Source organism: Neophocaena asiaeorientalis, unplaced genomic scaffold (assembly GCF_003031525.2).
Source record: "Neophocaena asiaeorientalis asiaeorientalis breed wild unplaced genomic scaffold, Neophocaena_asiaeorientalis_V1.1 scaffold129, whole genome shotgun sequence".
Classification (NCBI taxonomy): domain Eukaryota; kingdom Metazoa; phylum Chordata; class Mammalia; order Artiodactyla; family Phocoenidae; genus Neophocaena; species Neophocaena asiaeorientalis.
This window is the reverse complement of record NW_020172446.1, coordinates 3723357-3750501: the sequence shown is the minus strand read 5'-3', so window position 1 is coordinate 3750501 and position 27145 is coordinate 3723357. Positions and strand designations below refer to the sequence as shown.

At 46.3% G+C, this 27145-nt stretch overlaps 1 protein-coding gene across 2 annotated transcripts; it reads left to right on the top strand.

Annotated features, from left to right (window-relative positions):
* Positions 1-712: 712 nt before the first annotated feature.
* BLTP2 (bridge-like lipid transfer protein family member 2) lies at positions 713-27078 on the top strand. Of its 2 annotated transcripts, XM_024734726.1 has the most exons (38): positions 713-841; positions 1364-1413; positions 1711-1858; positions 2041-2159; positions 2392-2452; positions 2636-2825; positions 3417-3540; positions 3701-3825; positions 4065-4132; positions 4230-4375; positions 5328-5446; positions 5558-5721; positions 5881-6139; positions 6645-6850; positions 9048-10140; positions 10583-10774; positions 10916-11118; positions 11265-11383; positions 11505-11725; positions 12043-12233; positions 12359-12458; positions 12590-12792; positions 13679-13973; positions 16706-16863; positions 17143-17349; positions 20547-20646; positions 20880-21062; positions 21563-21684; positions 22145-22300; positions 22383-22504; positions 23081-23261; positions 24051-24137; positions 24336-24446; positions 24581-24716; positions 24821-24951; positions 25130-25231; positions 25809-25943; positions 26374-27078. In XM_024734726.1, exons 3-38 carry the CDS (start codon positions 1805-1807, stop codon positions 26554-26556), a joined length of 6366 nt encoding a protein of 2121 aa, XP_024590494.1. In that variant the 5' UTR covers positions 713-841; positions 1364-1413; positions 1711-1804; the 3' UTR covers positions 26557-27078. The 2 variants fall into 2 exon arrangements, 1 of the variants encoding a protein (XP_024590494.1); XR_003001775.1 differs by lacking the exons at positions 713-841; positions 25130-25231; positions 25809-25943; positions 26374-27078 and having other exon boundaries at positions 1370-1413; positions 4209-4375; positions 24565-24716.
* Positions 27079-27145: the final 67 nt, after the last annotated feature.

The following is a 27145-nucleotide window of genomic DNA, read 5'->3' as shown; positions in this document are numbered from 1 at the left end:
GGCCGAGGAGGGGGCGCGCAACGCGGGGAGGGGTCGAGCCGGGGCGTACGACCGGAGCTGGAGCGGAGGAACCGAGAGTGGGGGGAGACTGAGCAAGCGGGCGAGGCCTGAGAAGATGCTGAGATTGGGGAGCGGATAGGGGTGTGAATGAGGGGGGGCCCGGCTGGCTGGTTTTTCTTTCCCCATCCACATGCCCCTGAACGTCCCCTTCCCCGAGCGCGAAGGGCACCTGCAGCCTCGCCCTGGGGAGCCGTAACAGGTTTGGCTGCCCAGGGAGAGCGGCATTTGAGCCGGGCTGGTGTGAGCCCGCACTGCCTTCCCGCAGACACCTGTCTGGAGGGCGGAGAAGGAGACCTTTTGCGGGTTATGTGATGGCACATCTGGCACGGATGCCTGTACTTCGACTCCTGTTGGGGCCTCTTCTCTCTACCTCTGGGGTTCCCGAGGATTTGAGGGGTTGCTTTCTTTTGTCTCCAACTTAAAAGGTGGAGTTTAGTTCGGCTTGTTTCATCTGGGTGGAGGGGACACTCTGGGGCTAGAGTCCTGATCAGCGTGGCTGAATGTATGTGACAGAGTGGTGTTTTGGGAGACAGGAGGGTTGCCAAGAAGATCCACCTCCAGTTCATGTCCCTTTGCAAGGCCTTCTAGGACCCGCAGGGGGTGAGGGAGGCAATAATTGGGAGAGGGTCCTATGAACTCACAAGGATTTTTCTGCAGGTGGCTTGTGGTCCGGTTGGCCACCAAGTGGTGTCAGCGGAAGCTGCAGGCAGAACTAAAGATTGGCTCCTTTTTTTGGATTCAAAATGTCAGTCTTAAGTTTCAGCAGCACCAGCAAACAGTGGTGAGTCCTAGGAAACTTCCTGGGAATGTATTTGGGTTGATCCAACTGAATTTCAACTTTTAATTTCCTTTTTAAAAATATTCTGGTGGCTTTCCTAGTTAACCCCGGCCTTGCCATCCCTTTGCCAAGATGATTTTAGAGCTAGTTTAGGAACACTGGAATTGATGCAAGTTGTTCTTTTATAAATGCTTATAAGGCACATGGTGTCCAGGGCATGTAAGAAAGATACAGAAGTAAAGCACAGAACAAAGATAACAGAAAGTAGAAGAGCTTACTGTTCTAATGTAAGAGGGGAAACAGGGCAACATAGCCATGAAAGAGAAATACTAAACAAGGTCAATCAGTGTCATTAGAGGAACAGGATATAGTGCCGAGGAGAGAAGCTGGTGGAAATGGGATAGAGAATATTTAGTGGAAGGGCTATAGCACGTCCTCCTCTTCTTAGACCCCTTCCTATCTTGTCACGCTGCTCTTGGCTTGCCTAGCAGCTAGTGTACAAAGCTTCTTCCCACACTGTTTTAGGAAATTGATAGTCTGTGGATTTCCAGCAAACTCCTTAGCCATGATCTGCCGTGAGTACCCTATCACCTCACTCTCCTCCTGGGGAATATTTTGGGATTGTGGTTTGCAAAATGAGATTCTGTTACAGAGGCCTCACAGCCCGAGGAGGGAAGTGGGTTCTTGCTGATGTCTCTGGATTAGCCTTGAAGCTATTGTTTTGTGGGACAGATATTGATAACTACTATGAGACTATCTTCCATGATTTGAGCTACATTTTTAGGGAGGATGGGAAGGTGAATGTGAGGGAGGGGAAGAGACTGCTGTGGAAGGGATGGACCTGATGGCAGTGAGATTTCTCTTCTGGGCAGACACTATGTGGCCTTGTGCTTTGGCGAAGTACGTATCAGAACAGACCTACAGAAGGTTTCTGGCCTGTTTGCCCCATTCTCCCAGAGTACTGGGATGCACCAAAAGGAGCTGTCCTTCAGCCCATCCTTATTGAAGATCTTCTGCCAGGTGAGACTGCTTTCCCACTTTGCTGGGCTGAAGTAGGAATGGCTGGCTGTGGAGTCATGGGTGGATTTTTAATACTGTATTTGAGGCATAATACTAAGAGCTGCCTCTTATTCTTTTTCCACTGGAAAGGAAGGACGTTGCCTTGATGTTAATTATCATTCATTTTTGCATCTTTTTTTCAGCTATTCTCCATTCATGTAGATTCTATAAACATCATGGTTCTCAAGGTGGCTACTTCTGAATCCTTGTGGCATATTCAGATCAGAGATAGCAGTTTGCTTTTGGATAGTGATGGGAAGAGGTAAGCACTGGGTAGAAGGTTTGCTAGTCCCTTTCTTGCCTTATAGTTGTTTTAGGGTGGGTGGATGTCAGGGCTTTCTTATCAAGGTGTCAAGTTCTCATTCTGTGTAATTTGAGGAGAGAGTAAGATTAGGCACTTAATGCTTGCCTTGTGCCTTCCAGCCCACAAAGCTTGATTGAAGGTAAATGGTAAGAAAAGGGGCCAAGTGCTGTTAATTTTTTTCCTTTCCCAGACTGAAATGTGAGGTGAGCCTAAGTCAGATCAACAGCAAAGTTCTAAAGAGTGGCCAGTTGGTGAGTATGCCATGGTCATTCAGATGCCTTGTTTTCTTCTGGGCATGAGGTATGAAGGAGCTTAGGGCTTACATTCCAGATTCTGTGTGCTATGGGGTTCCCTCAAGGATGTGTTCCAGATCACAGCATTTTGATCCCAAGCTCCCTACGCATTCACACCTTAGAGGAGTATCTTCCCTATAGGAGGCCACCTGTCTAGCGGAGCTCTCGCTTACCCTAAAGCTGTGTCTAGAGGTGGGCATCAGAAGCCGGCAGCTGAAGGCGATCACTGTGGATGTGTGGACACTCCATGCTGAACTGCATGAGGGCCTCTTCCATAGTCAGCTGCTGCGCCAGGGCCCAGGCCTGGCATCCAAGCCTGTTCCCTGTTCAGGTAAAGCCCCAGTCAGTGAGCTTCTTAGCTTCCCTGTTCTTGGGTTATTTTGGAAGTTGAAAAGAAGTAGTGGTCTCACCACTTGTTCAGGTGTGATTTATTAGTGCCATGGCCTTTGACCCTGGCCTTTGAGGATAGCTAGAGGAAATAGGGCATTTGCTTGTGGTGCGTGAAAGAACTAACATTTAGTGGGTAATTATGAATTAGACCTGTACTTTGTGTTTTGTGTATGTTCCTGTACTAACTCCTTAACATTTCACAAATGAGGAAACTGAAGCCTAGGAAGATTAGATAGGTTACTTGACTGAGATCACCTAGCTAGTCAGTAGTGAAAATGGGGTTTAAATTATTTAGCCCGAAAGTCCATATTCTTTTCATTGTAACAACCTGCTTTCCATACTGTTTTTTTAGACTCTGGGGAAGGAAGTACAGCAAGTCCCTGGATCTCTGGGATCTTTGCGTTATGACCTAAGATTGGGTGTTTGCTTAGCCTACTTTATGTGGGAGGATTTGGCCAAAGAGGGCACAGCATGTTGGGAGACTTGAGTGTTAAGGATTGATGGCTCTTGTCTTATTCATTCATGTTTTCAGAGGTGATAGAGAACTTGGCTGAGCCAACTCTGCCTGGCCTGTACCTCCTTCAGCAGCTGCCAGACCAAATCAAGGTGAAGATGGAGATCATAAGTGTGGTGCTGTCCATGAATAGTCAAAAGAGGTGAGATCTCTCCTGACAGAAGTGTGGAGAGTGCTAGTTGGAGCTATGTGCTGGGGTCTCCATAACCAGCCTAGTAGCTGCACTGAGCTTGTCTGAGGGGATAAAGGGAGTAGGAATAGCATCCCACATATTTCTAAGCCAGAGTCTGTCTCTGGTCCAGGCACCTCAATTGGACACTGAAGCTGCTGCATTTCCTGTACCACCGTGATGAGGATCAGCTGCCCCTTCGAAGCTTCACAGCAAACTCTGATATGGCACAGATGAGCACTGAACTCCTTCTGAAAGGTCCATGGGTGGGGATACTGGTACTGAGAGAGAATGGGAGGACCAGACACACTCTTCCCCAATGCCCCACTTGGTCTTCTTAATTTAATATCACTGTAACCGAGGAAGGGGAGGTGGCAATGTACTGAAAGAAAATAGTGTTGGTGACCTGTTCATCTCCTTGCCTGCCTCTTACTCTCTTCTAGTCTTACCTCTTGCCCTCCCAGTGCTTCCTTCTGATCTGCCCTTTGCCCTTACAGATGGGTTGCTGCTGTCCCAGAGCCGCCAGCGCATTGTCTGCCTCAGTTCCCTCAAGGCTAGTGTGCAGGTGTGTTGTCATTCCTTTTCTTCTTCTGCGTGCATCGTCGCATCATGAGCTAATGAAATTAAACCTAAGCCCACAGTTCTGGTGTTCTTATTTCCAGGTGACCACCATTGACCTCGCAGCCTCCCTGGTTCTGAACACTTGTATTATTCATTACCGGCACCTGGAATTCTCTCACTGGCTGCACATGCTAGCCCTGGAGACCCAAGAGTCTAGTTCATCTGTTATTAAGCAAACGAAAAAAAGGTCAGTGTAATCTTTTTCAGCCACCATTTTATCAGGCGGATTCCTGGATTTTGGGGTCTAAAGTGGCATTTTGTGTTAAATATGTATTTGATTGTTTGATCTTTTTATTTTTGGCTGTGTTGGGTCTTTGCTGCACTTGGGCTTTCTCTAGTTGCGGCGAGTGGCGGCTACTCTTTGTTGTGGTGTGCGGGCTTCTCATTGCGGTGGCTTCTCTTGTTGCGGAGCACGGGCTCTAGGCGCACGGGCTTCAGTAGTTGTGGTGCGTGGGCTTATTTGCTCTGCGGCATGTAGGATCTTCGTGGACCAGGGCTCGAACCCGTGTCCCCTGCATTGGCAGGCGGATTCTTAACCACTGTGCCACCAGGGAAGTCCCTGATTGTTTGAGCTTTTTAAATCTCAGTTTCAGTAGCCCAGACTTGGTAGCAAACCTATTTTATATATCTTCCCTGTTAGACTAGACTCTGGTGGTAGAATAACGTCCTCTTTGCTTTTATGTCCTCGATGCCCAGCACAGTTCCTTGTTATACGAAATGAACATTTGTTGAACTGAACTTAAATGATAACAGTTATCTCGTCTGCCTTAGATTATAAGGTGACAGATCATGTCAGCAGTGCCATGACTCTGTGTAGTACTTGCATTGTGTTGCATAGAGAACTTAAGGTCAGTTCGGAAGCGATGCTTTTGATTGTCGTAAGTTAAATCATAAGATATACTGATTTCATCACATTCGATCTACGAAAATGGCAGTGTCATCTGGTTCAACCTAATAAGTCTCTGGATTATCACTGGGAGTGGGAGCGAACTGATGAATTCAGTCTGTTTTTTTCTAGTTGCCTCCCATCCTGAGAATCACAAAACTCACCCTGTCTTTTGAGAGATTCAGGAATCTGTTATATAGTAGGAAGTTGCAATTCTTTCCTTATCAAACAGTGATGTCTTATCCCTATGCAGAACCTTCCCTCAAATCCTGGCTCCTATCATCTTTAGCACCTCCATCTCCAATGTCAACGTTTCCATTCAGCTTGGAGATACACCACCCTTTGCCTTGGGATTCAATTCCATCTCTCTGGGTAAGGCTGTGCGATGGAAGAGGAACAAGAATCTGTTCTTTAGTGCAGCTGGGCCCAATTGATGGCCACTGTGGCTCCAAAGAACTCCTCTCTCCCACCTTCTTTTTTCAGATTACCAACACCTGAGACCACAAAGTATCCATCAGCGGGGTGTCCTGACTGTGGACCACCTCTGCTGGCGGGTGGGCAGTGACTCCCACATTCAGCGGGCACCCCACCCACCCAATATGCATGTTTGGGGTGAGGCGCTTGTCTTGGACTCCTTCACACTACAGGTAGGTGGGGACTTTGGTGAGTAGTAGCCTGTGAAGTTTCCTCATCCTACCATGCTTTAGAGCACTGAGCATCTTTTTTTGGCAGCAGACGATGCATCAGTGCGTTACGGAACTGTGTGTTGGCATGCTTCTGATGGAGCCCTTCTGCTTCTTTTCTAGGGTAGCTATAACCAGCCTCTGGGCCTGTCCAGCACTCAGTCAGATACCCTGTTTCTTGATTGTACCATCCGAGGACTGCAGGTAGAAGTATCAGATACCTGTGCTCAGTGTCTTTCTCGGATATTGTCCTTGATGGGCCCACAATCTGGGAAGTCAGCTGTCTCTAGGGAATCTTCATTTGGGGAATCTGTGTCGTTACTGTGGAAGGTGGACTTGAAGGTGGAGGACATGAACTTGTTCACCCTTTCTGCCCTGGTCGGTAAGTGGGACAGGAAATCTATACTGAAGTGGGTGGCTTGTAACCTAAGCAGATTATGCTGCTCCTTCTCACTTAATAAGACCAATTATATGAAAATTTTCTAAATTAGAGGCATGAAATGTTGGAAGGTCTTGCATAACTATTGGGCTTCTTGATGTTTCTTAAGGGTTTACAAATAGCAAGGTGCATGAGAAAAAGACAGCTTTGATATCTGATCAAGAGAATGAGATGCAGTCAGTTTTTTATTTCTTTGTGTATCTAGTTCTAGAGAGTAACTGATATACCTCTGGGGAATTGGTAGGAGTTTGGGAACTTCTTTGGCCCTGCCAGATCTAGTTAGGTTAAAATGGGAGAGGAAAAACTTCCCTAAAACATGAGAAATGAGGTTAGGGAGGTGTGGGGAATAAGGATAGCTAGAGTGAAAGGAATAAGGAAGGAGGGAGTGAGGACTAAAGTTGCCATTTGAGAGCTGAGAACCAAGCCTGACATGGTTTCTGGATGTTAGGTGCTTCAGAGATCCGACTGGACACACTGACCGTCCTGGGAAGTGCTGAAACCTCCACCGTGGGTGTTCAAGGACTTGTGCTTGCGCTGGTGAAGTCGGTCACAGAGAAGATGCAACCCTGTTGTAAGGCTCCTGACATCCCCACTCCAGTGCTCAGCCTCTCCATGCTCTCCATCACCTATCACAGCAGCATCCGATCTCTAGAGGTAATGCTTCTGTGGGGAGGTGGAGTCAGGTTGGTTTTTTCCTAGGCTTAGAGCATTTTCCAGTCTTGAGTCATGTTGTGAAACTCACCTATGAGAAATATAACACCTCGTGGTTGTTCTTTTCTTCCTGGCTTGTTGTTTTTTGTTTTTTTTTTTTTAGCTGTGTTGGGTGTTCGTAGCTGCGCGCGGGCTTTCTCTAGTTGTGGTGAGCGGAGGCTACTCTTCGTTTCAGTGCGTGGGCTTCTTATTGCAGTGGCTTCTCTCGTTGTGGAGCACGAGCTCTAGGCGTGTGGACTTCAGTAGTTGTGGCATGCGGCTTCAGTAGTTGTGGCTCACAGGCTCTAGAGCACAGGCTTAGTAGTTGTAGCACACGGGCTTAGTTGCTCCGCTGCACGTGGGATCTTCCCAGACCAGGGATTGAACTCACGCCCCCTGCATTGGCAGGCGGATTCTCAACCACTGCGCCACCAGGGAAGCCCTTGTTTTGTACATTTTTAACTGTTAATGTGGAATTTAAAATATATATAAAACTAGAGAGAATATACGAACTTTCATGCATCCATATCCAGGCTCAATAATTACCAACTTACGACCAACTTCATTTAGCTAAACTCTGAGCAGTCATCCCTGCCTTCTTCTCTGGGATTTTTTTTTTTTTTTTTTTTTTCGGTACGCGGGCCTCTCACTGTTGTGGCCTCTCCCATTGCGGAGCACACGTGCCAGACGCTCAGGCTCAGCGGCCATGGCTCACAGGCCCAGCCGCTCCGCGGCATGTGGGATTTTCCCGGACCAGGGTACGAACCCGTGTCCCCTGCATCGGCAGGCGGACTCTCAACCACTGCGCCACCAGGGAAGCCCTCTGGGATTATTTTGAAGCAGAAACCAGACATATAATTTCAACTGTAAAGATTTCAGTGCATATATCTGAAAAATATAGGGCTTTTAAAGGTCACGATCTGGTATCATTTTACTGAAGCACTCAGCTCATCAAAAGACTGGAAGAGATCTGAAGATGGGGGCACTGGAAAGTTTTGAGAGGCTTCCCAATATCTTTCTCCTCAGAGTATCAGACAGATGTAAGGCCCTCTTGAGGGGAGAGTGGGATATGTTGCTGTTCATCAGACTTCAGCTTCCTTTGGAAACTGAAGAGTTTCCTTTTCAGAGATTGGAACTCAAAGGAATTTTTTTGTCTTGGGATTTAAATTTTCTCTGCTTAACTATTGAGAATTGACTTTGTTTTTCAAGCTGACAAGGTCTTTACTCCCTTCTTTGAGGCATACTTTCCCATAGGTCAATTGCTGTATTAACTTGTGTGACCAGTACTCTTTATACATTTTAAGAATTAAGTCAAGGTGCAATCAATGCATGAAACATTTTCCAGTTGATTGTTGCAATGGTTATTTTACAGAGTGTGGTTGTTATAGAAAGATAACTCATGAGCAGAAACATAAAGCCAAATAACTTATTGAGTACATGTGTATATACTGGATGTACTGTGGTAGATACCAGAATTAAAATATGTGGCCTCGGGACTTCTCTGGAAGTCCAGTGGTTAAGACTTCACCTTCCAATGCAGGGGGTGTGGGTTTGATCCCTGGTCGGGGAGCTAAGATCCCACATGCCTTACAGCCAAAAAACCAAAACATAAAACAGAAGCAGTATTGTAATAAATTCAATAAAGACTTTAAAAATGGTCCACATCCAAAAAAAAATGTTTAAAAAAATAATAAAATACATGGCCTCTACTCTCAGACAATTTAGAATCCAGTTGAGGAGGACTTAAAAAGTGTAAATGGGGCTTCCCTGGTGGCGCAGTGGTTGAGAGTCCGCCTGCCGCTGCAGGGGACATGGGTTCGTGCCTCGGTCCAGGAAGATCCCACATGCCGCAAAGCGGCTAGGCCCGTGAGCCATGGCCGCTGAGCCTGCGCGTCCGGAGCCTGTGCTCTGCAACGGGAGAGGCCACAACAGTGAGAGGCCCGCGTACCGCAGAAAAAAAAAAAAAAAAAGTGTAAGTGCTTGTAAGTATAAGTTAAGAACTGTTAGCTCAGTTTATTAGTGCAAAGAGGAGCAAAACAAGGGGGTAATTAATGTGATGACTCAGGAGAGACTTCTGAGTGGAGATGGTTCTTCAGCCAGGTGTGTCTCTTGTGTTCTGGGACATTGTAATTGATAGATCCTTTTCTCTTGCTCTCTAAAGGTTCAGTGTGGTGCAGGGCTGACCTTACTCTGGAGCCCTCCAGATCACATGTACCTGTACCAGCATATCCTGGCCACCCTGCAGTGCCGAGACCTACTAAGAGCCACTCTGTTTCCTGAGGCTGTTCCACTTGTTGCACTAGAGACTCCAGAGACTGCCTGTGAGCCAGAAGGCTGTCCCCCTGAGCCCTCTCCCCCAAAGCGGCTGCTAAACCTGACTCTAGAGGTGAGCACAGCTAAGCTGACAGCTTTTGTAGCTGAGGACAGGTTCATCACCCTGGCTGCAGAGAGTGTGTCTCTGAGCCGGCACGGGGGTTCACTGCAGGCTTACTGCCCAGAGCTGGCTGCTGGGTTCGATGGCAATAGCATCTTCAACTTCAAGGAGGTGGAGGTGCAGCTGCTGCCTGAGCTGGAGGAGATGATCCTCCACCGGAACCCCTTCCCTGTGCTGCAGACCCTCCGGAACCGTGTTTGGCTCCTCTCCCTGGGTTCAGTCTCAGTGGAGTTTCCTTATCAGTATGATTTTTCTCGAACTCTGGATGAGGCTGTGGGAGTTCAGAAATGGCTGAAGGGACTGCATGGAGGAACTCGTTCTCAGGCTTCTCCAAGCTCTGCCCACCTCCCACCTGATCTACTCTTGAAGGTTCAGCACTTCTCATGGGTTTTCCTGGATGACATTTTTGAGGTGAAACTTCGTGATAACTATGAACTGATGAAGGATGAAAGTAAGGAGAGTGCCAAAAGGCTGCAGTTGCTGGATGCCAAAGTGGCTGCTCTTCGGAAGCAGCATGGGGAGTTATTGCCTGCCCGCAAAATTGAGGAGCTCTATGCCTCTCTGGAACATAAAAACATCGAAATCTACATCCAGCGCTCCCGTCGTCTCTATGGCAACACACCCATGCGCCGGGCACTGCTCACTTGGAGCCTGGCAGGGCTAGAGCTGGTGGCTCTGGCAGATGCCTCCTTCCACGGGCCTGAGCGTGTGGTAGAGCAGGTTCGAGAGCTTGATCCAGGCAGCCCTTTTCCTGCGGAGGGGGTAGATCTTGTCATTCAGTGGTGTCGTATGCTTAAGTGCAGTGTCAAGACATTTCTGGGTAAGTAGTACTTCCCTATTTGCAGGGCCTAGTGTTTGCCCTTGGAGCTCCAGGGAGCTCTCTGAGTGATTACAGAGGAGCTCAGTTATATTGGGAAATGTGGCTGTTTTTGGGGTGGGTGGAGTGGGATGGGTGGACTCCTCTTCCCTTTTTTTGTTCCTGAATTTCACCCTGAAACCGCTTGGCTAAACACAAAGGTACAACTAACACAGTCATCTTCAGGGTTAGTGCGGCTCTTGGATCTCAGTGTTATTCCCCTCACTGTCTGCTCAGGGTCTCCGTGCACTTTTTCAGTCTTGCTGCCGACTGCCAACTCTTATTCTCTCAGTTGATCTTGTAAAATATCAATAGATGGGTAAAAATAGAAGCGGGGGGGGAAAGTGCCCGAGAGTGCTAAGACAGTTTCCTGAGTAGCTGGTGTGTATCCTCCCTATAATAACAGTTCGGATAAGAGACTATCCCCGGTACTTGTTTGAGATCCGTGACTGGCGGCTGATGGGTCGACTTGTGGGCACCGAGCAGAGCGGTCAGCCTTGCTCACGTCGGCGTCAAATCCTGCACTTGGGGCTTCCATGGGGTAACGTGGAAGTGGAGAGGAACATGCCCCCACTCAAGTTCTATCACGACTTTCACTGTGAGTAGAGGAGGGCAAATGATTTGACTGAGATGTTGGTGATGGCTGGGGTGGGAGATGAGCTGAGGCCTTTCTGGAGTGAAGGCAGAAGAGAGGGATGAAGTTGTATAGCAGGCTGTGCCCTTTGCTCCTCTACCCCAGCGGAAATCTTCCAGTACACAGTGGTATGGGGCCCGTGTTGGGATCCAGCCTGGACACTGATTGGCCAGTCTGTGGACCTCTTGACCAAGCCCTCAGCTGACCCCAGCCCACCCTTGCCCTGGTGGGACAAGAGCCGTCTTCTGTTCCATGGGGACTGGCACATGGACATTGAACAGGCAAACCTGCACCAGCTGGCTACTGAGGTGAGGGGTCCAGAGGAACTGTTTTCTTATTAGGATGGTAGGGTTGGGGCTTGTACAGCACATGGGGGAAGAGAGAAAGGTACTGATTTGGGAGGTGAAGGTGATACGTTTATTCATATCTGACCAAGTTTTTGGGGTGGTTATAGGATCCATACAACACAACTGAAAATATGCACTGGGAGTGGAACCACCTGTCTTTTCATTGGAAACCTGGTCAGTTTGTGTTCAAGGGTGACTTGGATGTCAACGTGAGAACAGCCTCTAAGTGAGTGGAGTGATAGATGGGGCTTCAACAGGGTGTGGGACTCAGGGTGGGGGGAGAGGGGAAGAGCCGAGGGGCTGCAAGTGACCAGGGCACTAAGGGCCAGGGCTCTGTTGTGAGCCAGGTATGATGACTGCTGCTTCCTTCACCTGCCTGACCTCTGCATGACACTGGACCTGCAGTGGCTATGTCATGGGAACCCCCATGATCACCATGGTGTCACTCTACGGGCCCCAGAGTTCCTGCCTGAGGTGCCCTTGGGCCAGCTTCATGACTCCTACCGGGCCTTTCGCTCTGAGAACCTCAATCTCTCCATCAAGATGGATCTGACTCGGCACAGTGGAAGTGAGGCTTGGATCTGGGGCAGCGGGGAGGAAGGGCTTGGGAGGATGAACTTAAGACACCAAGGACTTCAGCTTGACCCTCTGGAGAGGGGATAGGAAAAGAGCAAAGGAGGGTTTGGGTCAAGATGTTTTTTTGGAAGAGGATTGGTGAAAGTAGAGAGCTTGGGTCTTTGAAAGGAGAGGGTGTTGGGGATATTGAGTGTGAGGCTTGAGTGCTGTTTGGGTTTTTAAATCTCTAAAACCTGAAGCTAGGGAAGGATTTAGCTTCGTCTCTGTGTTTTAACCACAGCTAGGAAATGTCTGTCGTTTCCTTTGCAGCAATATCCCAGCCCCGAATTCTGCTGTATAGTAGCACCCTGCGCTGGATGCAGAACTTCTGGGCAACTTGGACTAGTGTCACAAGGCCTATTTGTAGGGGAAAGCTCTTCAATAACCTGAAACCCAGCAAGAAGAAACTCGGCCAGCACTACAAGCAGCTTTCCTATACTGCACTCTTTCCCCAGCTGCAGGTCAGCTTTGACGGTGCTGCTGACATCTGCAGTTCTGTTCCCCTTCTCTAGTTTTCTCTTACTGGGTCTCTGAATCGTCTCTCTGATGCCATCCTTCATTCAGTGTTATGCTCTCTTGTTGCCAGGTGCATTATTGGGCCTCATTCGCCCAGCAACGTGGCATCCAAATTGAGTGCAGTCAGGGCCACGTCTTCACTCGGGGAACTCAGCGGCTTATACCTCAAGGTAAGATCAAAGGCTCCCACCACTTGTCCTTGCCTATTCCTTGTCCTCTTTCTCAGTTCCCTTCCCTTCTCTTTCTGCCCCACACTGTTCTGTACTGGTTTGCATGGGCTCTGTATGCCTCTTTTTCTCAGCGGGCACAGTGATGCGGCGCCTCATCTCTGACTGGAGTGTGACCCAGATGGTTAGTGACTTAAGTCAGGTGACTGTTTACCTGATGGCCTCGCCCACTGAAGAGAATGCTGACCACTGCCTTGATCCCTTGGTAACAAAGACCCACCTACTGAGCCTGTCCTCCCTTACCTACCAACGGCACAGCAATCGCACAGCTGAGGAGGTACCGCCTGACACATTCTCTTTAAACTGCCTTATCTATATCAGTAGGTGTCTTAGTCGGCTTACGCTTCCATAACAAAATACCATAAACTGAGTGGCTTAAACAACAGAAATTTCTCACACTTCTGGAGGCTGGGCAGTCCAAAATCAGGTGCCAGCATGGTCCTGGTGAGGACCAGGTTCCTCCAGTGAGGGCTCTCTTCCTGGCTTGCAGATGGCTGCCTTCTCACTGTGACCTCACTTGGCAGGAAAAGCAGGAAGCTTTCTGATGTCTCTTCTTATGATGACACTAATCCTGTCATGAGGGCCCCACCCTCATGACCTCATCTAAACCTAATTACTCCTAAAGGCCCCATCTCCAGATACCGTCACATTGGGGATTATGGCCTCAACATACAAATTTGGTGTGGGTACACAATTCAGTCCATAGCAGTAGGTTTCAGGCTAAGTCCCTGGTGATGTTCCTAACTACACTCTAATCATATATGTTGTTACTTTATGATGCACTCACTAGTATCAGCATCCCTCTTTTTGAAAATTCCTTTTTTCCCCCTCTCCTTGTAAAGATAGTCTCTTGCTCTTCAGGAAATAGAGTGAAACTTTTTGTTTCTAGTGCCTTATTTGGTGGTCCCCCCACCCCCCCACACACAATTAAGGAAGGATTTTAGTTGAAATTCTCTTGAGTCATTTAAAATACAGTGGGTATAGTCAGAGTGTAATCTAGTGCACACACTAAGACCACTTAGGTTTTCTTTCTCTAGGGTTGTCTTGTATCCCTCAGAACAGGTCTGTTACTCAACAAGCATGTTTTTTATCTCTGCATTTGTGGTCTAGGAGGAATGTTGGGAATTTCTGTGCTACTCTGAGGTTCTTTTCCTGTTTCTTAGGAGCTCTCTACTCGAGTTGGGGATCCTGCTTTTCACACACATCAGCTGCACTTGGTAGATTTACGGGCTTCTTGGACAACCACCAATCGGGACATTGCCTTTGGTTTATATGATGGCTACAAAAAGGCAGCTGTACTCAAACGTAATCTCTCTACTGAGGCTCTGAAGGGGTTAAAGATTGATCCCCAGATGCCAGCCAAAAAGCCAAAGCAGAGTGTCCCGACCAGCGCCCCAGCTCCACCTCCTGTCAACACTCCCAGCTTTAGTGGACAACCTGATAAGGCATCTTCAGGAGGTAAGCTGGGGGAGACGAGACTCCATAGGGTTAGGTTTATGTGGGCTTGGACAGGAGTTTGAGAAGGACTAAATTATGACTGGTTTGATCTGTGTGTAAAGATGAAACTTGTTTTTCCATATTAGGCCACCTAGGTCTTCCATAGCAGTGATGGGGGGCATTAAAGGGTCTGGTCCATGGGACTTCCCTGGCGCTCCAGTGGTTAAGACTCCACACTTCCACTGCAGGGGGCACGGGTTCAGTCCCTGGTCGGGGAACTAAGATCCCACGTGCTGCACTGTGTGGCCAAAAAAAAAAATTGTCTGGTCCTTTGGCCAGGAGAAGAGGATCAGGAAGGAGTGATGACTTAGAATGACTAGGGAAAAGAAACAAAGGATTAGAGAATTGTTTTGTGTTTTGATGAATTAATTTGTTCAGTCAACAAGTGTTTATGGAGTACTTAATAGGCACAGAGCGCTGTGCTGGGTTTAGTGAGAGATACAGAATATATGATATTTTACTTGACTCAGCAAGTTTATCATCTCTGGATGGGCTAAGATTAGTTCATTCATTCACTGAATCAATCACTCATTCATTCATAGATTCACTTTTTAGCTTTACTGAGGGTTTATAATGTACCAGACATGACTGTAGACATTAGGGATGTAAAGATGAGGGGGAAGCTCTGAAACTAAGAGTCACGAGGGACTTCCCTGGTGGTCCAGTGGTTAAGACTCTGTGTTTCCACTGCAGGAGGCACGGGTTCGATCCCTGGTCAGGGAACTACGATCCTGCATGCTGTGCAGCACAGTTGGGGGTGTGTGTGGGGAGAGTCATGAAGACGCTTTGTAAGAATGTTCAAGAAGAAAGTATTTAAATCAGCATAGGGAAGTCTAGAAAGGCTTCACAGAGAAGATAATATAATTGAGATGGGTCTTAAAAGATGAGTAAGAGTTTGATAGGCAAAGAAAGAAAAGAGGGCATTTTAGGGAGAGGGAATAACAAGTACAGAGGAATGCAAGTTCATGGTGAATTTAAGAACAAGGTGAAAAATGATAAGTGCTGCTAGAGAGAAATTAAAGAATATGTGAGCTGTTCTTGACTGTAGTGAAGGAGGGACTGTAATCAGAGAAGGGTTTATTGAGGAAGTAGCATTTGAGCTGGACTTTGAAGGCTTAGTATGGGTTGAACATGTGGAAGTGAAGAGCAAGGGCATTAAAAGCAAAGGGAACATCCTGAAAAGGAGTGGAGTCGGTCAAGCTCAATATGTTCAGAGCAGAGTGAACAGTCTGTTTGGGTTGGCATAGAGTATAGCTACAGGTGAAGATGCTGGAAGGGAAAACTGCAGGTAGACCATCAAAAATACAAGGCTAAGGAGTTTTTGTTCTTTATTCAGTAAACAGTGGTGAACTACTGAAGGTTTTTGAATAGAGGTGTGTCATTAGAATCTTACTTTTAGGAAGAGAAATCTGGCAGTGGAAAGAAACTGGAAAGGTTTTTGAATAGAGGTGTGTCATTAGAATCTTACTTTTAGGAAGATAAATCTGGCAGTGGAAAGACGACTGGAAAGAAACTGGAGGTGGGGGAGACAAATTAGGAAACTATTATGGTGTCTCAGCAAGAGGAAAGGAGAGCATGAATTAGGTAGAGGCAGTGGGAATAGAGATGAGGGGATGAATAGAAATGTTACTATGTGTGTAAGAGATTTGGCAGCTGGTTGGAAGAGGGAGTTAAAATAGGGATAAAGTGATAATGATTGAGGCTTTGAGCCTGGTGACTGGCCTGATGGTAACTAGGAGAGCCAGAGGCTAATAAACAGGTTTGGGGAGGTATAGGGTTGTTAAGTTCATATTTGGACATGCTAAGTTTGTGGTGTAAGTAGTACCTCTAGGTAATGTCTAAAAAACAGGTGGAAATGAGGATCTAAAAGCTTAGGGCTAGAGGTAGAGACTTAGGAGTTTCAGCATAGAACTAAGAGTTAATGCCAAGGAGATAATAGTTGCTTACTGTGTGGCAGGTACCCTGCGAAATACTTTATGTATTATTATTCCATTTAATTCTCTCAACAACCATATTAGATAGTTAGTGTTATTTTACACACAAGGAAACTGAGACAGAGGTTAAAGCAAGCAAGGTTACAATCAGGTAACTGGCAGAGATAGGATCTTGAACATAGGCAGACTAGTCTAATTCTGGAGACTGTGCTCTTAACCACAACACTGTTGGACAAACTCTTTAGAAGAAAGAAAAGGGAACAGGCCAAGGACAGACCTTAGGGGATATACTTATCTCTAAAACCTGGGAGAAGGTAGAGGATCTAAAGTCATAATCGGAGAAAGCAGTAGAGCTAGGAGAACAGTGACACTGATGGCAAGGGAGTAGTTTATGTGGAAAGGAGTGGTAAACAAACAAATAGTATTTAAAACCATATGAAATGAAAAGGAGAAGGAACAAAATGGAAGGAAAAAAGATCCTAGAGTAATTCAGAGGTGGATATGCCTAAGAGAAAGGATTGCTACCACTTAGATAGCATTTCTAAGTCTCTCTTGGGAATCTGTTACTTTTATTAAAATTGAAGGAAAGTGAAATGACAACCCTTACCCAGGGGTCAAGGGGTGGAGTGGGCTGGGCTGGAGTTGCAGGTTGGGGAGAATACATTCTAGAGAAATTGAAGGAAGATCAGTTTGGCCCTGGATGTGTTCTCTATCCCTTTGACTCTGTGGCTTTTCCCCCACTTCATATTTCTCTGCCAGGTGCCTACATGTTGCAGAAGCTGATTGAAGAGACAGATAGGTTTGTAGTGTTCACAGAAGAGGAGTCAGGTGTGAGTGACCAGTTGTGTGGCATTGCTGCCTGCCAGACGGATGACATATATAACCGAAACTGCCTTATTGAACTGGTCAACTGCCAGGTACCTTCTCTTTACTAGAGCACCCAAAGATAGGGCTAGATCATAGTCATATGTGTTTACCTTCTCCCACCTCTAAATAAGAATAGGTGGGTAGAGCTCCAAAAAATTATTCTTTCTAACAGGTATCATGGATAATCACTTCCATTACTAAAAACCAGTAGCGTGCACTCAGTAAGCCAGAATTAGAGCCAGCTGCAGTCATTGGTACAGGCCCTTTCACTAACCTTCCATCTTCTTTGTGGCCCTGGTGCTGTGACTCTGCTTCTGTCTCTGGCGTAGATGGTTCTTCGTGGAGCGGAGACAGAAGGCTGTGTCATTGTGTCAGCTGCCAAAGCCCAGCTGCTGCAGTGCCAACACCATCCAGCCTGGTATGGTGACACATTGAAGCAAAAGACATCCTGGACTTGCCTACTGGATGGCATGCAGTACTTTGCCACCACTGAAAGCAGCCCCACTGAGCAGGATGGCCGACAGCTCTGGTTAGAGGTTAGTCAGCAGGGCTGGGAAGGCCCGTTGTATCTCCAGTTTTCCATAGTTGGCCCCTTTTGCCAAAATAGCTTGCAAGATCCTTGACAGTACCTGTTGCTACCAGGTTGGCAGAATAATGAGGCTGATGATAACACTTGAATGTAGAAACTGTTGGCAGTCTCTGGCCTGTGATCTGTGAACACATAGTGCTTTTTCTGTTTTTTAAATCTCATACTATTCTATTTCATTGCAAGGGAGATTCTCATTTCCCTACATGAGAATAAAATGGGTTAGAACTTTTTTGTTTTTGAGATTGCTGACCCCTGTTAATAAGATCACGCTAATCAGCAGGCAGCCGAAGAAACAGGCAGTAAGCCTGAGAATTTTAGATATGCTCTCTGCCCTTTCTCTCATCCCTTATGAAGATGATTGGTCGTTTCAGCAAATCGGTTAGGTTGAGTAGAAAGACTTCTTGTCTAGGAGGCAGGTTATTATGTGAGTTCTGATTTCACCTTTGCTATTTTAGTAGCCATGAGCCCTTGGGAAGTCACCTTTATTTGTAAAATTGAGTTAATACTTCACTCTCAGAAAACTGTTGAAAGGATCAAATGAGAACGTACTTTGAAAAATACAAAGCTTCATTCCGATGGAAAGTAGTCTTACTTGTTTTTTAAAATTTATTATTTATTTTTGGCTGTGTTGGGTCTTTGTTGCTGCGCACGGGCTTTCTTTAGTTGCGGCAAGTGTGGGCTTCTCATTGTGGTGGCTTCTCTTGTTGCGGAGCACGGGCTCTAGGCGCACGGGCTTAGTAGTTGTGGTTTGTGGGCTCTAGAGCACAGGCTCAGTAGTTGTGGTGCACGGGCTTAGTTGCTCTGCGGCATGTGGGGTCTTCCCAGACCAGGGCTCGAACCCGAGTCCCCTGCATTGGCAGGCGGATTCTTAACCTCTGTGCCACCAGGGAAGTCCCAGTTTTATTCTTTTAAGTCAGTATGTTTGAGGAAGTCTTAGTGTATGTCAAGATAAATGTTTTTGTTAGAAGGTGAGATTGTAAGCAGTTGGAAGGGACTAAGCTATAAATTTTCTTTTCAGCATCTTGGTAAAACTAAATTTGTACTATAATTTCTGTGATATAATTGCATCAGATTTATTGGGAGATCTAATGGTTATGAGATGTACCTAGCCAATATTCTGCATTGTGGTTACTTATTTAACAGGTGTTAAGTGTCCACATTGTGCTGGGCATGGTACATTCAGATGAGTTACTGGATCCAGCTACATCCGATTAGGACCAATGTGAATACTTCATTTTTCATTCTACTCAATGGGGATAAAGCTAATCCCTCTTCCCTCCTCCCTGGCTGGTACTTCTTACTCCAATGACCTTAAGGCTCAACCCCAAGTATAAGTTATATGAGGTAATAAGCATTTAATCAGATGTCAAGCCAAGTAAGGGTCAGGTTGTTGGTAATATGAAAGGTCCTGCTGGTATATTACAGTTGTAGTTCAGGCAAGCAGTACCCTTTACCAGTAGTCTCAGGAGATAGGCACAGAAGGTGGTAACTACTCACGCAAAGATAGGCAGGATGAACTACGCAAGATCTGACATTTTCTGGGCCTCTGCTTCTTTTAGGCATGCGTTCTTTTGCAAGTGAACTCGTTTTTTCTCAGGCTGTGATATTAGCTTTAGAGTGGAATGTCCTTGGCTTAGGTGGGAAAGACTTTGATCTTGCCTTTCCTATATGAATTTTTTTGTGACTTGACAGATTGTTTATGTTCTTCTCATATCACTCATTCTATTCACTTTGACTTCAGCTTGGCAGAGAGTGTCAAAAGAATTCAGTTCCCTTCCCCCATGGCAACAGTGTCACAATGGTCTGAAGACAGAAAACAGCAAGAACACAAACACACGAATACCAAAATGGGTGGGAAGTCATTGGTTTTGATGAATTTTTTTTGCCCATGACATGATTTGCATTTTTTCCATTTTTGAAAATTGTGATAACATATACATAGTATAAAATTTATAAACACTTAAAAAAAAAAAAGGGAAGAAAAAAAGGGACTTTCCTGGCGGTCCAGTGGTTAAGACTCTGTGCTTCCACTGCAGGGGGCAAGGGTTCCATCCCTGGTTGGGGAACGAAGATCCTGCATCCCACGCAGTGTGGCCAAAAAGAAAGAAATAAACTTAATATAAAATTTATCATCCTAACCATTTTAAGTGTATAGTTTAGTGGTATTAAGTACATTCATAATGTACAACCATCACCACCATTCATCTCTGAAATTATTTTTATCTTGAAAAACAAACTATACCCATTAAGCAGTAACTCCCCACTTCCCCTTTCCCCCAGGTCCTGGCAGTCACCATTCTATTTTCTCTCTCTGTGATTTTGACAACTCTTAAATACCTCTCTTTTATATATATATATATATATATATATAAATTTTAGGTGTCTCATATAAGTGGAATCATATATATTTGTCTTTTTGTGACTGGCTTATTCACTTAGTGTAATGCCTTCAGGGTTCACCCATGTTGTAGCATGTGTTAGAATTTCCTTCCTTTTTAAACCTGAATTCCATTGTATGTATATACCACATTTTGCTTCTCCGTTCATCCACTGATGGACACTTGGGATACTTCCATATTTTTAGCTATTGTGAATAATGCTGTTATGAATATGGGAGTACAAATTTCTCTTTGAGACCTTCCTTTCAGTTCTTTTGGGTATATAACCAGAAGTGGAATTGCTGGATTATACAGCAATTCTGTTTTTAATTTTTTGAGGAACTTCCACAGTGGCTGTATCATTTTACTTCTTATCAACAGTGCATAGAGTTCCAATTTCTGCACATCCTTGCCTTATTTTCTAATTTTTTTTTGGTAGCCATCCTAATGGGTGTGAGGTGGGACATGATTTGGTTTTTTTTTTTTTTTTTCATGATTTGGTTTTAACCTAGCTTGTATTTTTCTGGCCTGAGGCCTGGCAAAACGTGCATGTAACTCAGTTGGGTTTGGAGAATTGGGTGGTTTGGGTCAGGAGAGAGGGACATACGTCCTTTACCCTGGGAGATTCTTCAAGCTATTCCAGGCAGTGAAAATCTAGATAGTGTTAAACTTGTATAGTGGAGATAATGGAGATATATAATGGAGCTTGTGCAGGACAAGCTACTGGTCCCCCAGGGGTTAAAGGTGCCTATATCCCTGTCTTCAGGTAAAGAATATTGAGGAGCACCGGCAGCGTAGTCTGGACTCTGTGCAGGAGCTGATGGAGAGCGGGCAGGCAGTGGGAGGCATGGTTACCACTACCACAGGTCAGTTCTCACCTCTTCCCCCATTATGTGGTTAGGAGCAGACATGCATCCTTAAGGGGCCTCATTTCCTTACCTGTTTGTAAGATTAATATATGTGGAGTAGGACCACTTTGTGTTAGGCTATGTTGAAAGCAAGTGTCTGGAGTTCCCTAGACATCACATATAGCTGGGAGGCTCTCACAATACCTCTTTTGAGAATGTCTTTCTCTTATCTCTTTCCTACCTCTTCGCAGATTGGAACCAGCCAGCTGAGGCGCAACAAGCCCAGCAAGTCCAGCGGATCATTTCACGCTGCAGCTGCCGAATGTACTATATTAGTTACAGCCATGACATTGATCCTGAGCTGGCAACTCAGATTAAGCCACCTGAGGTTCATGAGAACCAGGAAAAGGAAGATCTCCTAAAGAAGCAGGAAGGTATTCAGGCTTTGAAAGGCTTTTAGGAGGGGACTAGGGAACTTGTGAAAGTAGTTACTTCCTTAGTGGTTTTGAGGCAGAAGTGTTACTAAGTGAGTCCCAGTGTGCCTAGGGCATTAACATTTCACTTTGCTTTACATTTTTAAAGTTCTGTTAGGAGAGAATAGAACTGGTATAAATGGGGGACTTCCCTGGCGATCCAGTGGTTAAGATTCCGCACTTGCACTGCAAGGGGTGCGGGTTGGATCCCTGGCTGGGGAACTAAGATCCCACATGCTGCGAGGGTGAGGCACGGCCAAAAAAAAAAAAAAAAAAAACTTACTGGAATAAATGGATATTGTTTGACTCTGAAATAAGCACATGTTTCTACCCATGAGCATATCTCACCAAGACCTTTTATGGGGTTAAGTAACATTAGTGGTTCTAGATATGGGTTAGGAGATGGGGTAGACATTTAGGGAGAAACTGAGTCTCTTATTTAGCTGCTAACAATTACCTAGGGGCTGTGGATACCTTCACCCTCATCCATCACGAGCTGGAAATCTCCACAAACCCGGCTCAGTATGCCATGATCCTGGATATCGTCAACAACCTGCTGCTCCATGTAGAACCCAAGCGGAAGGTGAGTATGGGCCCTTATAGAATGCCAGTTAGTCTCACAGGAATCTCCAGACCTTGTGCTTTATTTGGGATCCAGTAAGAAAAGCCATGCTTCAGACTGAAAAAGGGCTCTGTGGTTAGTCAGCACAGCAGTTGAAATTTTAGTTATTTAGGAAAGGTCTGAGTGTCCCTAAGACTGTAGAGTTGTTTACTTGTTTTTCTTGGTCAGTTCTTTACTCAGTCACTTACATACCTCTGAAAACAAACTACTTCCCACTTCCCACCTCTATCCCTACCCTGTGGGACTGGCTTCTTGTGAAATCCACATTGCCAAATCTTCTGCATTGGCTTACCCCTTACTCTCACTAACGGTGAGAGAGAAAGTTGAGCTTTGCAGAAGAGATCATCATTTCTTGTTCCTTTCTCTGTTTTACTTTACTACAAGACTTGTCTATTGTTCATTTCCTTTTCCCTTCCTTTAGGAGCATAGTGAGAAGAAGCAGCGGGTCAGGTTCCAGCTTGAGATCTCTAGCAATCCTGAGGAGCAGCGCAGCAGCATATTACACCTACAGGAGGCTGTGCGGCAGCATGTGGCCCAGATACGGCAGCTGGAGAAGCAGATGTATTCTATCATGAAGGTAGTCTCCTGGGCAGTCTGAGGACAGGGAAGTCTCCTGGGACAAGGGAAATCTCTCAGTTTCTCCTTATCTGGCTCCCTAGTCTTTGCAGGATGACAGCAAGAATGAGAACCTGCTTGACCTGAACCAAAAGCTTCAGTTGCAGCTAAACCAGGAGAAGGCCAATCTACAGCTGGAAAGTGAAGAGCTTAACATCCTCATCAGGTGCCACAGCATTCTTTCCATGCCCTTTTCCAGCGCCCCAGCTGGAGTCAATTTCTTTTGCCTGTGTTCTGATAAGTCTTTAGGTCTAGTGTGTATTATCAAAGGCTGATGTAGTAGATGCAGGCACCTATTCCTGAATGAGTCTTGTTGGACTTGGCCAACAGGTTGAGAACAGAAGAGCCCTTTCTTAGGATCCTTACTAGAGTACCTCCGGGGAAAGGAGAAAAACAGGTGGTTCGGAAAGATCATTTTTGTTGCCTTGATACTGTGCAACTAAACTAAAAATAAAATGTCTTGAAGTTGATCAGTAAGGAACACAATTGCAGATACAATCATAGGGGTTATCAGTAGGAACAGACTACTTTTTCAAGAAGCTGTAGAACTAAAGATGCGATTTGTGCTCCCATGGCCCAGGGTTTGAGGAGCAACAAATCCAATGAAAAAATTTAGGGAATAGCTGTTCTAGAATAGGTCCATCTCTGGGTTTACCTCCTGCATCATTCTAGGGCATTCCGCCCCACCCCTAACCCAAATGCTGTTGCCCTTATTGGCTTTGACCCTCCTATCCATTTATAGGTGTTTTAAGGATTTCCAATTGCAGCAGGCCAACAAGATGGAGCTGCGAAAGCAGCAAGAAGATGTGAGTGTGGTCCGCCGCACCGAGTTCTACTTTGCTCAGGCACGATGGCGCTTGACAGAGGAAGATGGACAGCTGGGAATTGCTGAACTGGAGCTGCAGCGGTTCCTCTACAGCAAGGTATTGGGTGTATACAGTCACACAAAGACAGCTGTATTGAGAGGCATTGACCTTTCTCAGGAGTCTTAACTCACAAAAGGAGATAAACAAAAAGGGACTGATTATTATATGACTGTTAATGATGGTATTAATGGTTATTAATAATGATAGAAACATGAGCAGAGAGTGCCGCTCATACACATTTGCTTATAATATTAAATAATATATAGATGAGCTTGATCACATGCTTCCCTCATTGAATAAGGTTATCCCTAGAAATGTGGCTCAGAGGGAAGTAATCTTCCAAGTCCAGCTTAGAATAGAATCATTAATTCTATATTGGCATTCAGCTTTCCTGCAGTTACCCATGGCGTGGAGGACAGGACATTATTCATTATTCTTCCAACCCCCCAGGGCCATTTGGAAATGAGACCAGTTTTTTTTTTTTTTTTTTTTTTGCGATACGCGGGGCTCTTGCTGTTGTGGTCTCTCCTGTTGCGGAGCACAGGCTCCGGACGCGCAGGCTCAGCGGCCATGGCTCACGGGCCTAGCCGCTCCGCGGCATGTGGGATCTTCCTGGACTGGGGCACGAACCCGTGTCCCTGCATTGGCAGGCGGACTCTCAACCACTGCGCCACCAGGGAAGCCCGTGAGACCAGTTTTGAATGTCACAGTGACTGGAAAGTACTGCAGGCACTTAGTGCCCTGGCCATGAAAACAAATGATATATGTAGCAGTACTCTAGCAAGCTCCTGAGAAAAGCTTATTATAGTGGTTTGGGGGTGGGTGGGGGGGAATCTGTCTTTATAGGTGAATAAATCTGATGACACAGCAGAACATCTTCTGGAGTTGGGCTGGTTCACTATGAACAACCTCCTCCCCAATGCTGTCTATAAGGTAAGTCTTATTTCCCTATTCCTAGCCCATTCCCATGCTTCCTAACACTGGGCATTTGCAATGACCCTTCCACATAAACCTACTGTGGGAAACCATGGGATCTGAGATGGTGGAAGCTTGCCCAGCTTAGCAAGACCATTGCTCCGTCTCTCCTCTGCAGAGGATTTGTGGGTTGATTTATTACTCTTTATTCTACAGGTAGTCCTGCGGCCCCAGAGCTCCTGCCAGTCTGGGCGACAGCTAGCTCTTCGCCTCTTCAGCAAAGTCCGGCCCCCCGTTGGGGGTATTTCTGTTAAGGAGCACTTTGAGGTTAGTAAACAGTCCTTTGGGGACCCAGGAACAAAAGGCAGTTAAAAACTATCTGTGCGTTGTTATGTTAGGGGTAGGTAAACAGAGGGATGATGTCTGAGCTTAATTGCTTCTTCAGCCTTTTTCCTCTTTAGGTAAATGTGGTGCCTCTCACCATCCAGCTGACACACCAGTTCTTTCATAGAATAATGGGCTTTTTCTTTCCTGGACGAAGTGTGGAAGATGATGAGGTTGGTGATGAAGAAGATAAGTCCAAACTGGTGACTACTGGTGAGAACTTTAATGGTGGAGCTCCAGAAGACTGAGGTAGCAGCCCCAGAGACAGCTGAAGCTTCAGCAAGAGGACAACAGCTAGTGTACTTGCTTTTTTATAGGAATACCAGTGGTAAAGCCTCGGCAACTGATTGCAACAGATGACACAGCACCACTGGGCCCTGGGAAGGGTGTGGCACAGGGCTTGAATCGGAGTTCTGGGGTCAGAAGGTCATTTCGCAAAGCACCTGAGGTATCAGACATGCCCCTGATGATAGAAAAATGGGAGAGTCTTGGGGTACACTGTTTGGCCTGGCTGGGGATTTCTTTCCGTTTCCTTTGAGTCTATTCCAGGGGTGAAAGGAGATGGAGATGTTTGGGGTCCTGAGTTTCTTGTGATGGGGCACACTCTTCTTTCCTTCCTTTCCTAGCACCCTGTGGATGATATTGACAAGATGAAAGAGCGAGCTGCCATGAACAACTCCTTCATCTACATAAAGATCCCACAGGTTCCACTGTGCGTCAGCTACAAGGTCTGCCCTTCCCCAGCACTTTTTAAATTTCATTTATTTATTTTTGGCTGTGTTGGGTCTTTGTTTTTGTGCGAGGGCTTTCTCTAGTTGTGGCGAGCGGGGGCCACTCTTCATCGTGGTGCGCGGGCCTCTCACTGTCGCGGCCTCTCCTGTTGCGGAGCACAGGCTCCAGACTTGCAGGCTCAGCAGTTGTGGCTCACAGGCCTAGTTGCTCCGTGGCATGTGGGATCTTCCAAGACCAGGGCTCGAACCCGTGTCCCCTGCATTGGCAGGCAGATTCTCAACCACTGCGCCACCAGGGAAGCGCCCCCAGCACTTTTTAGAACAGTGTGGGAACAGCACCGCATAAGATCAGAGATTAAAAACAGAGATAGTTCAGCTTGTGAAGCTTGTCTGTGGGTGATAAATCTGTTCCCTCTGCTGCCCTCAGGAATCAGTACCAGACTGAGATAAGGGGAAATAGGTATCTGTAGGTTGCTGCTGCAGGAAGGTACTAGACTTGGACTCAAGTACTGGCTTGGACTAAAACTGGCAGCTGATGTATTTTTTTCTGTTCTTTTCCCTCCCCCTCCTGCAGGGTGAGAAGAACAGTGTGGACTGGGGCGACCTTAACCTGGTGCTGCCCTGTCTGGAGTACCACAACAACACATGGACATGGCTAGACTTTGCCATGGCTGTCAAGAGGGACAGCCGCAAAGCCCTGGTTGCCCAGGTATCCCGGCAGAATTCATGGCTGTTTGGTTAGCAGGGGCTGGCAAGCAGATCCTCTGCTCAGGAGCTTTTCATTGTAAGATGCATGTATTAACAAGCAGCCTTGGGAAAGGGGCAGGTGAATGAAGTGAGTGACTTTTATCCCTGTCCTCTCCATGACTTTGCTCAAATGGTTAAACTGAATGTTTACTGACTGCTGTATATATGTTAACTACTGTTGATTTTTAGGGAAGTGAGGGCTGGCACAACTTCATGTTTAGAGTGGGTTCTAATAGACTGTAAGCTTCTTGAAAGCAGAGATTTTATAATTTGAATTGCCCCATTGTGCCTTCATGTAAGTTTGATAAATCTTTACTGACTTGGTCTACTTGATTTATTTTGCCTGTCTCATTAATATTTACCTTCCCTTTTACTCCTCTCTAACCTATCAGGTAATCAAAGAGAAGCTAAGGCTGAAGCCTGCAGCAGGGTCTGAAGTCCGGGGAAAGCTGGAAACTAAATCAGACCTCAACGTGCAGCAGCAGGAAGAGGAGGAGAAAGCCCGGCTCCTCATCGGTTTAAGTGTGGGCAACAAGAATCCTGGGAAGAAGTCCATCTTTGGCAGGCGCAAGTGATCCGGCAATTCAAGAGAGGCTGCAGTACAGGATCTGACTCTGGCTCAGGCCACAGGGACTTGTGGGGTGGGAGGTGCTTCCCTTCATCCATTAGGATTTGTTGGGGTCAGGAGCCCACAGGGTACTGTGGATAGAGGCACTGCTCTTTAGCAGCTGGCCTGTTCCTTGCAGAACATGGTGGATAATAATTCTGAGTTCTACCTCACACTGATCAGCAGGCCCAGGGCCAGAGAGGCATCAAGAGAGCAAGGCCCAGGGAATGGCCCCACGGCTAGTATCTGGTTCCCTTGGGGTCAACTGAAAGGGTGGGGGGACAGCTCTGATCAAGTGTGATAAATTTTTATAAATAGACATATATAAAAAATATATATATATTTGTAAGTGTAACTGCTCTCCCTCTGTGCCAGAAAGTGGAGGGGAGGGGCTGATCTTTTGTTCCTCCTTCCACTGCCTTGTATGAAAGAGGTATTAGTGTTGTGGGGGGAATCAGCCCCTCCCCAATCTGTGCCAAGCTCACTTGGGAGAATGGCAGTAGGAGACACAGCTGGCTATGGGTCCCTCTCCCTGGGGTATCCCCCCAAAAAAGGGA

What these genes read in the sequence shown, in the direction of transcription:
- BLTP2 (XM_024734726.1), top strand. Translation starts at nt 1,805, where the DNA reads ATGCACCAAAAGGAGCTGTCCTTCAGCCCATCCTTATTGAAGATCTTC. An exon ending in CCCTCAAGGCTAGTGTGCAG is followed by an intron (nt 4,133 to 4,229) that starts GTGTGTTGTCAT and finishes TCTTATTTCCAG; the next exon opens with GTGACCACCATTGACCTCGC. An exon ending in TGATAAGGCATCTTCAGGAG is followed by an intron (nt 13,974 to 16,705) that starts GTAAGCTGGGGG and finishes TTTCTCTGCCAG; the next exon opens with GTGCCTACATGTTGCAGAAG.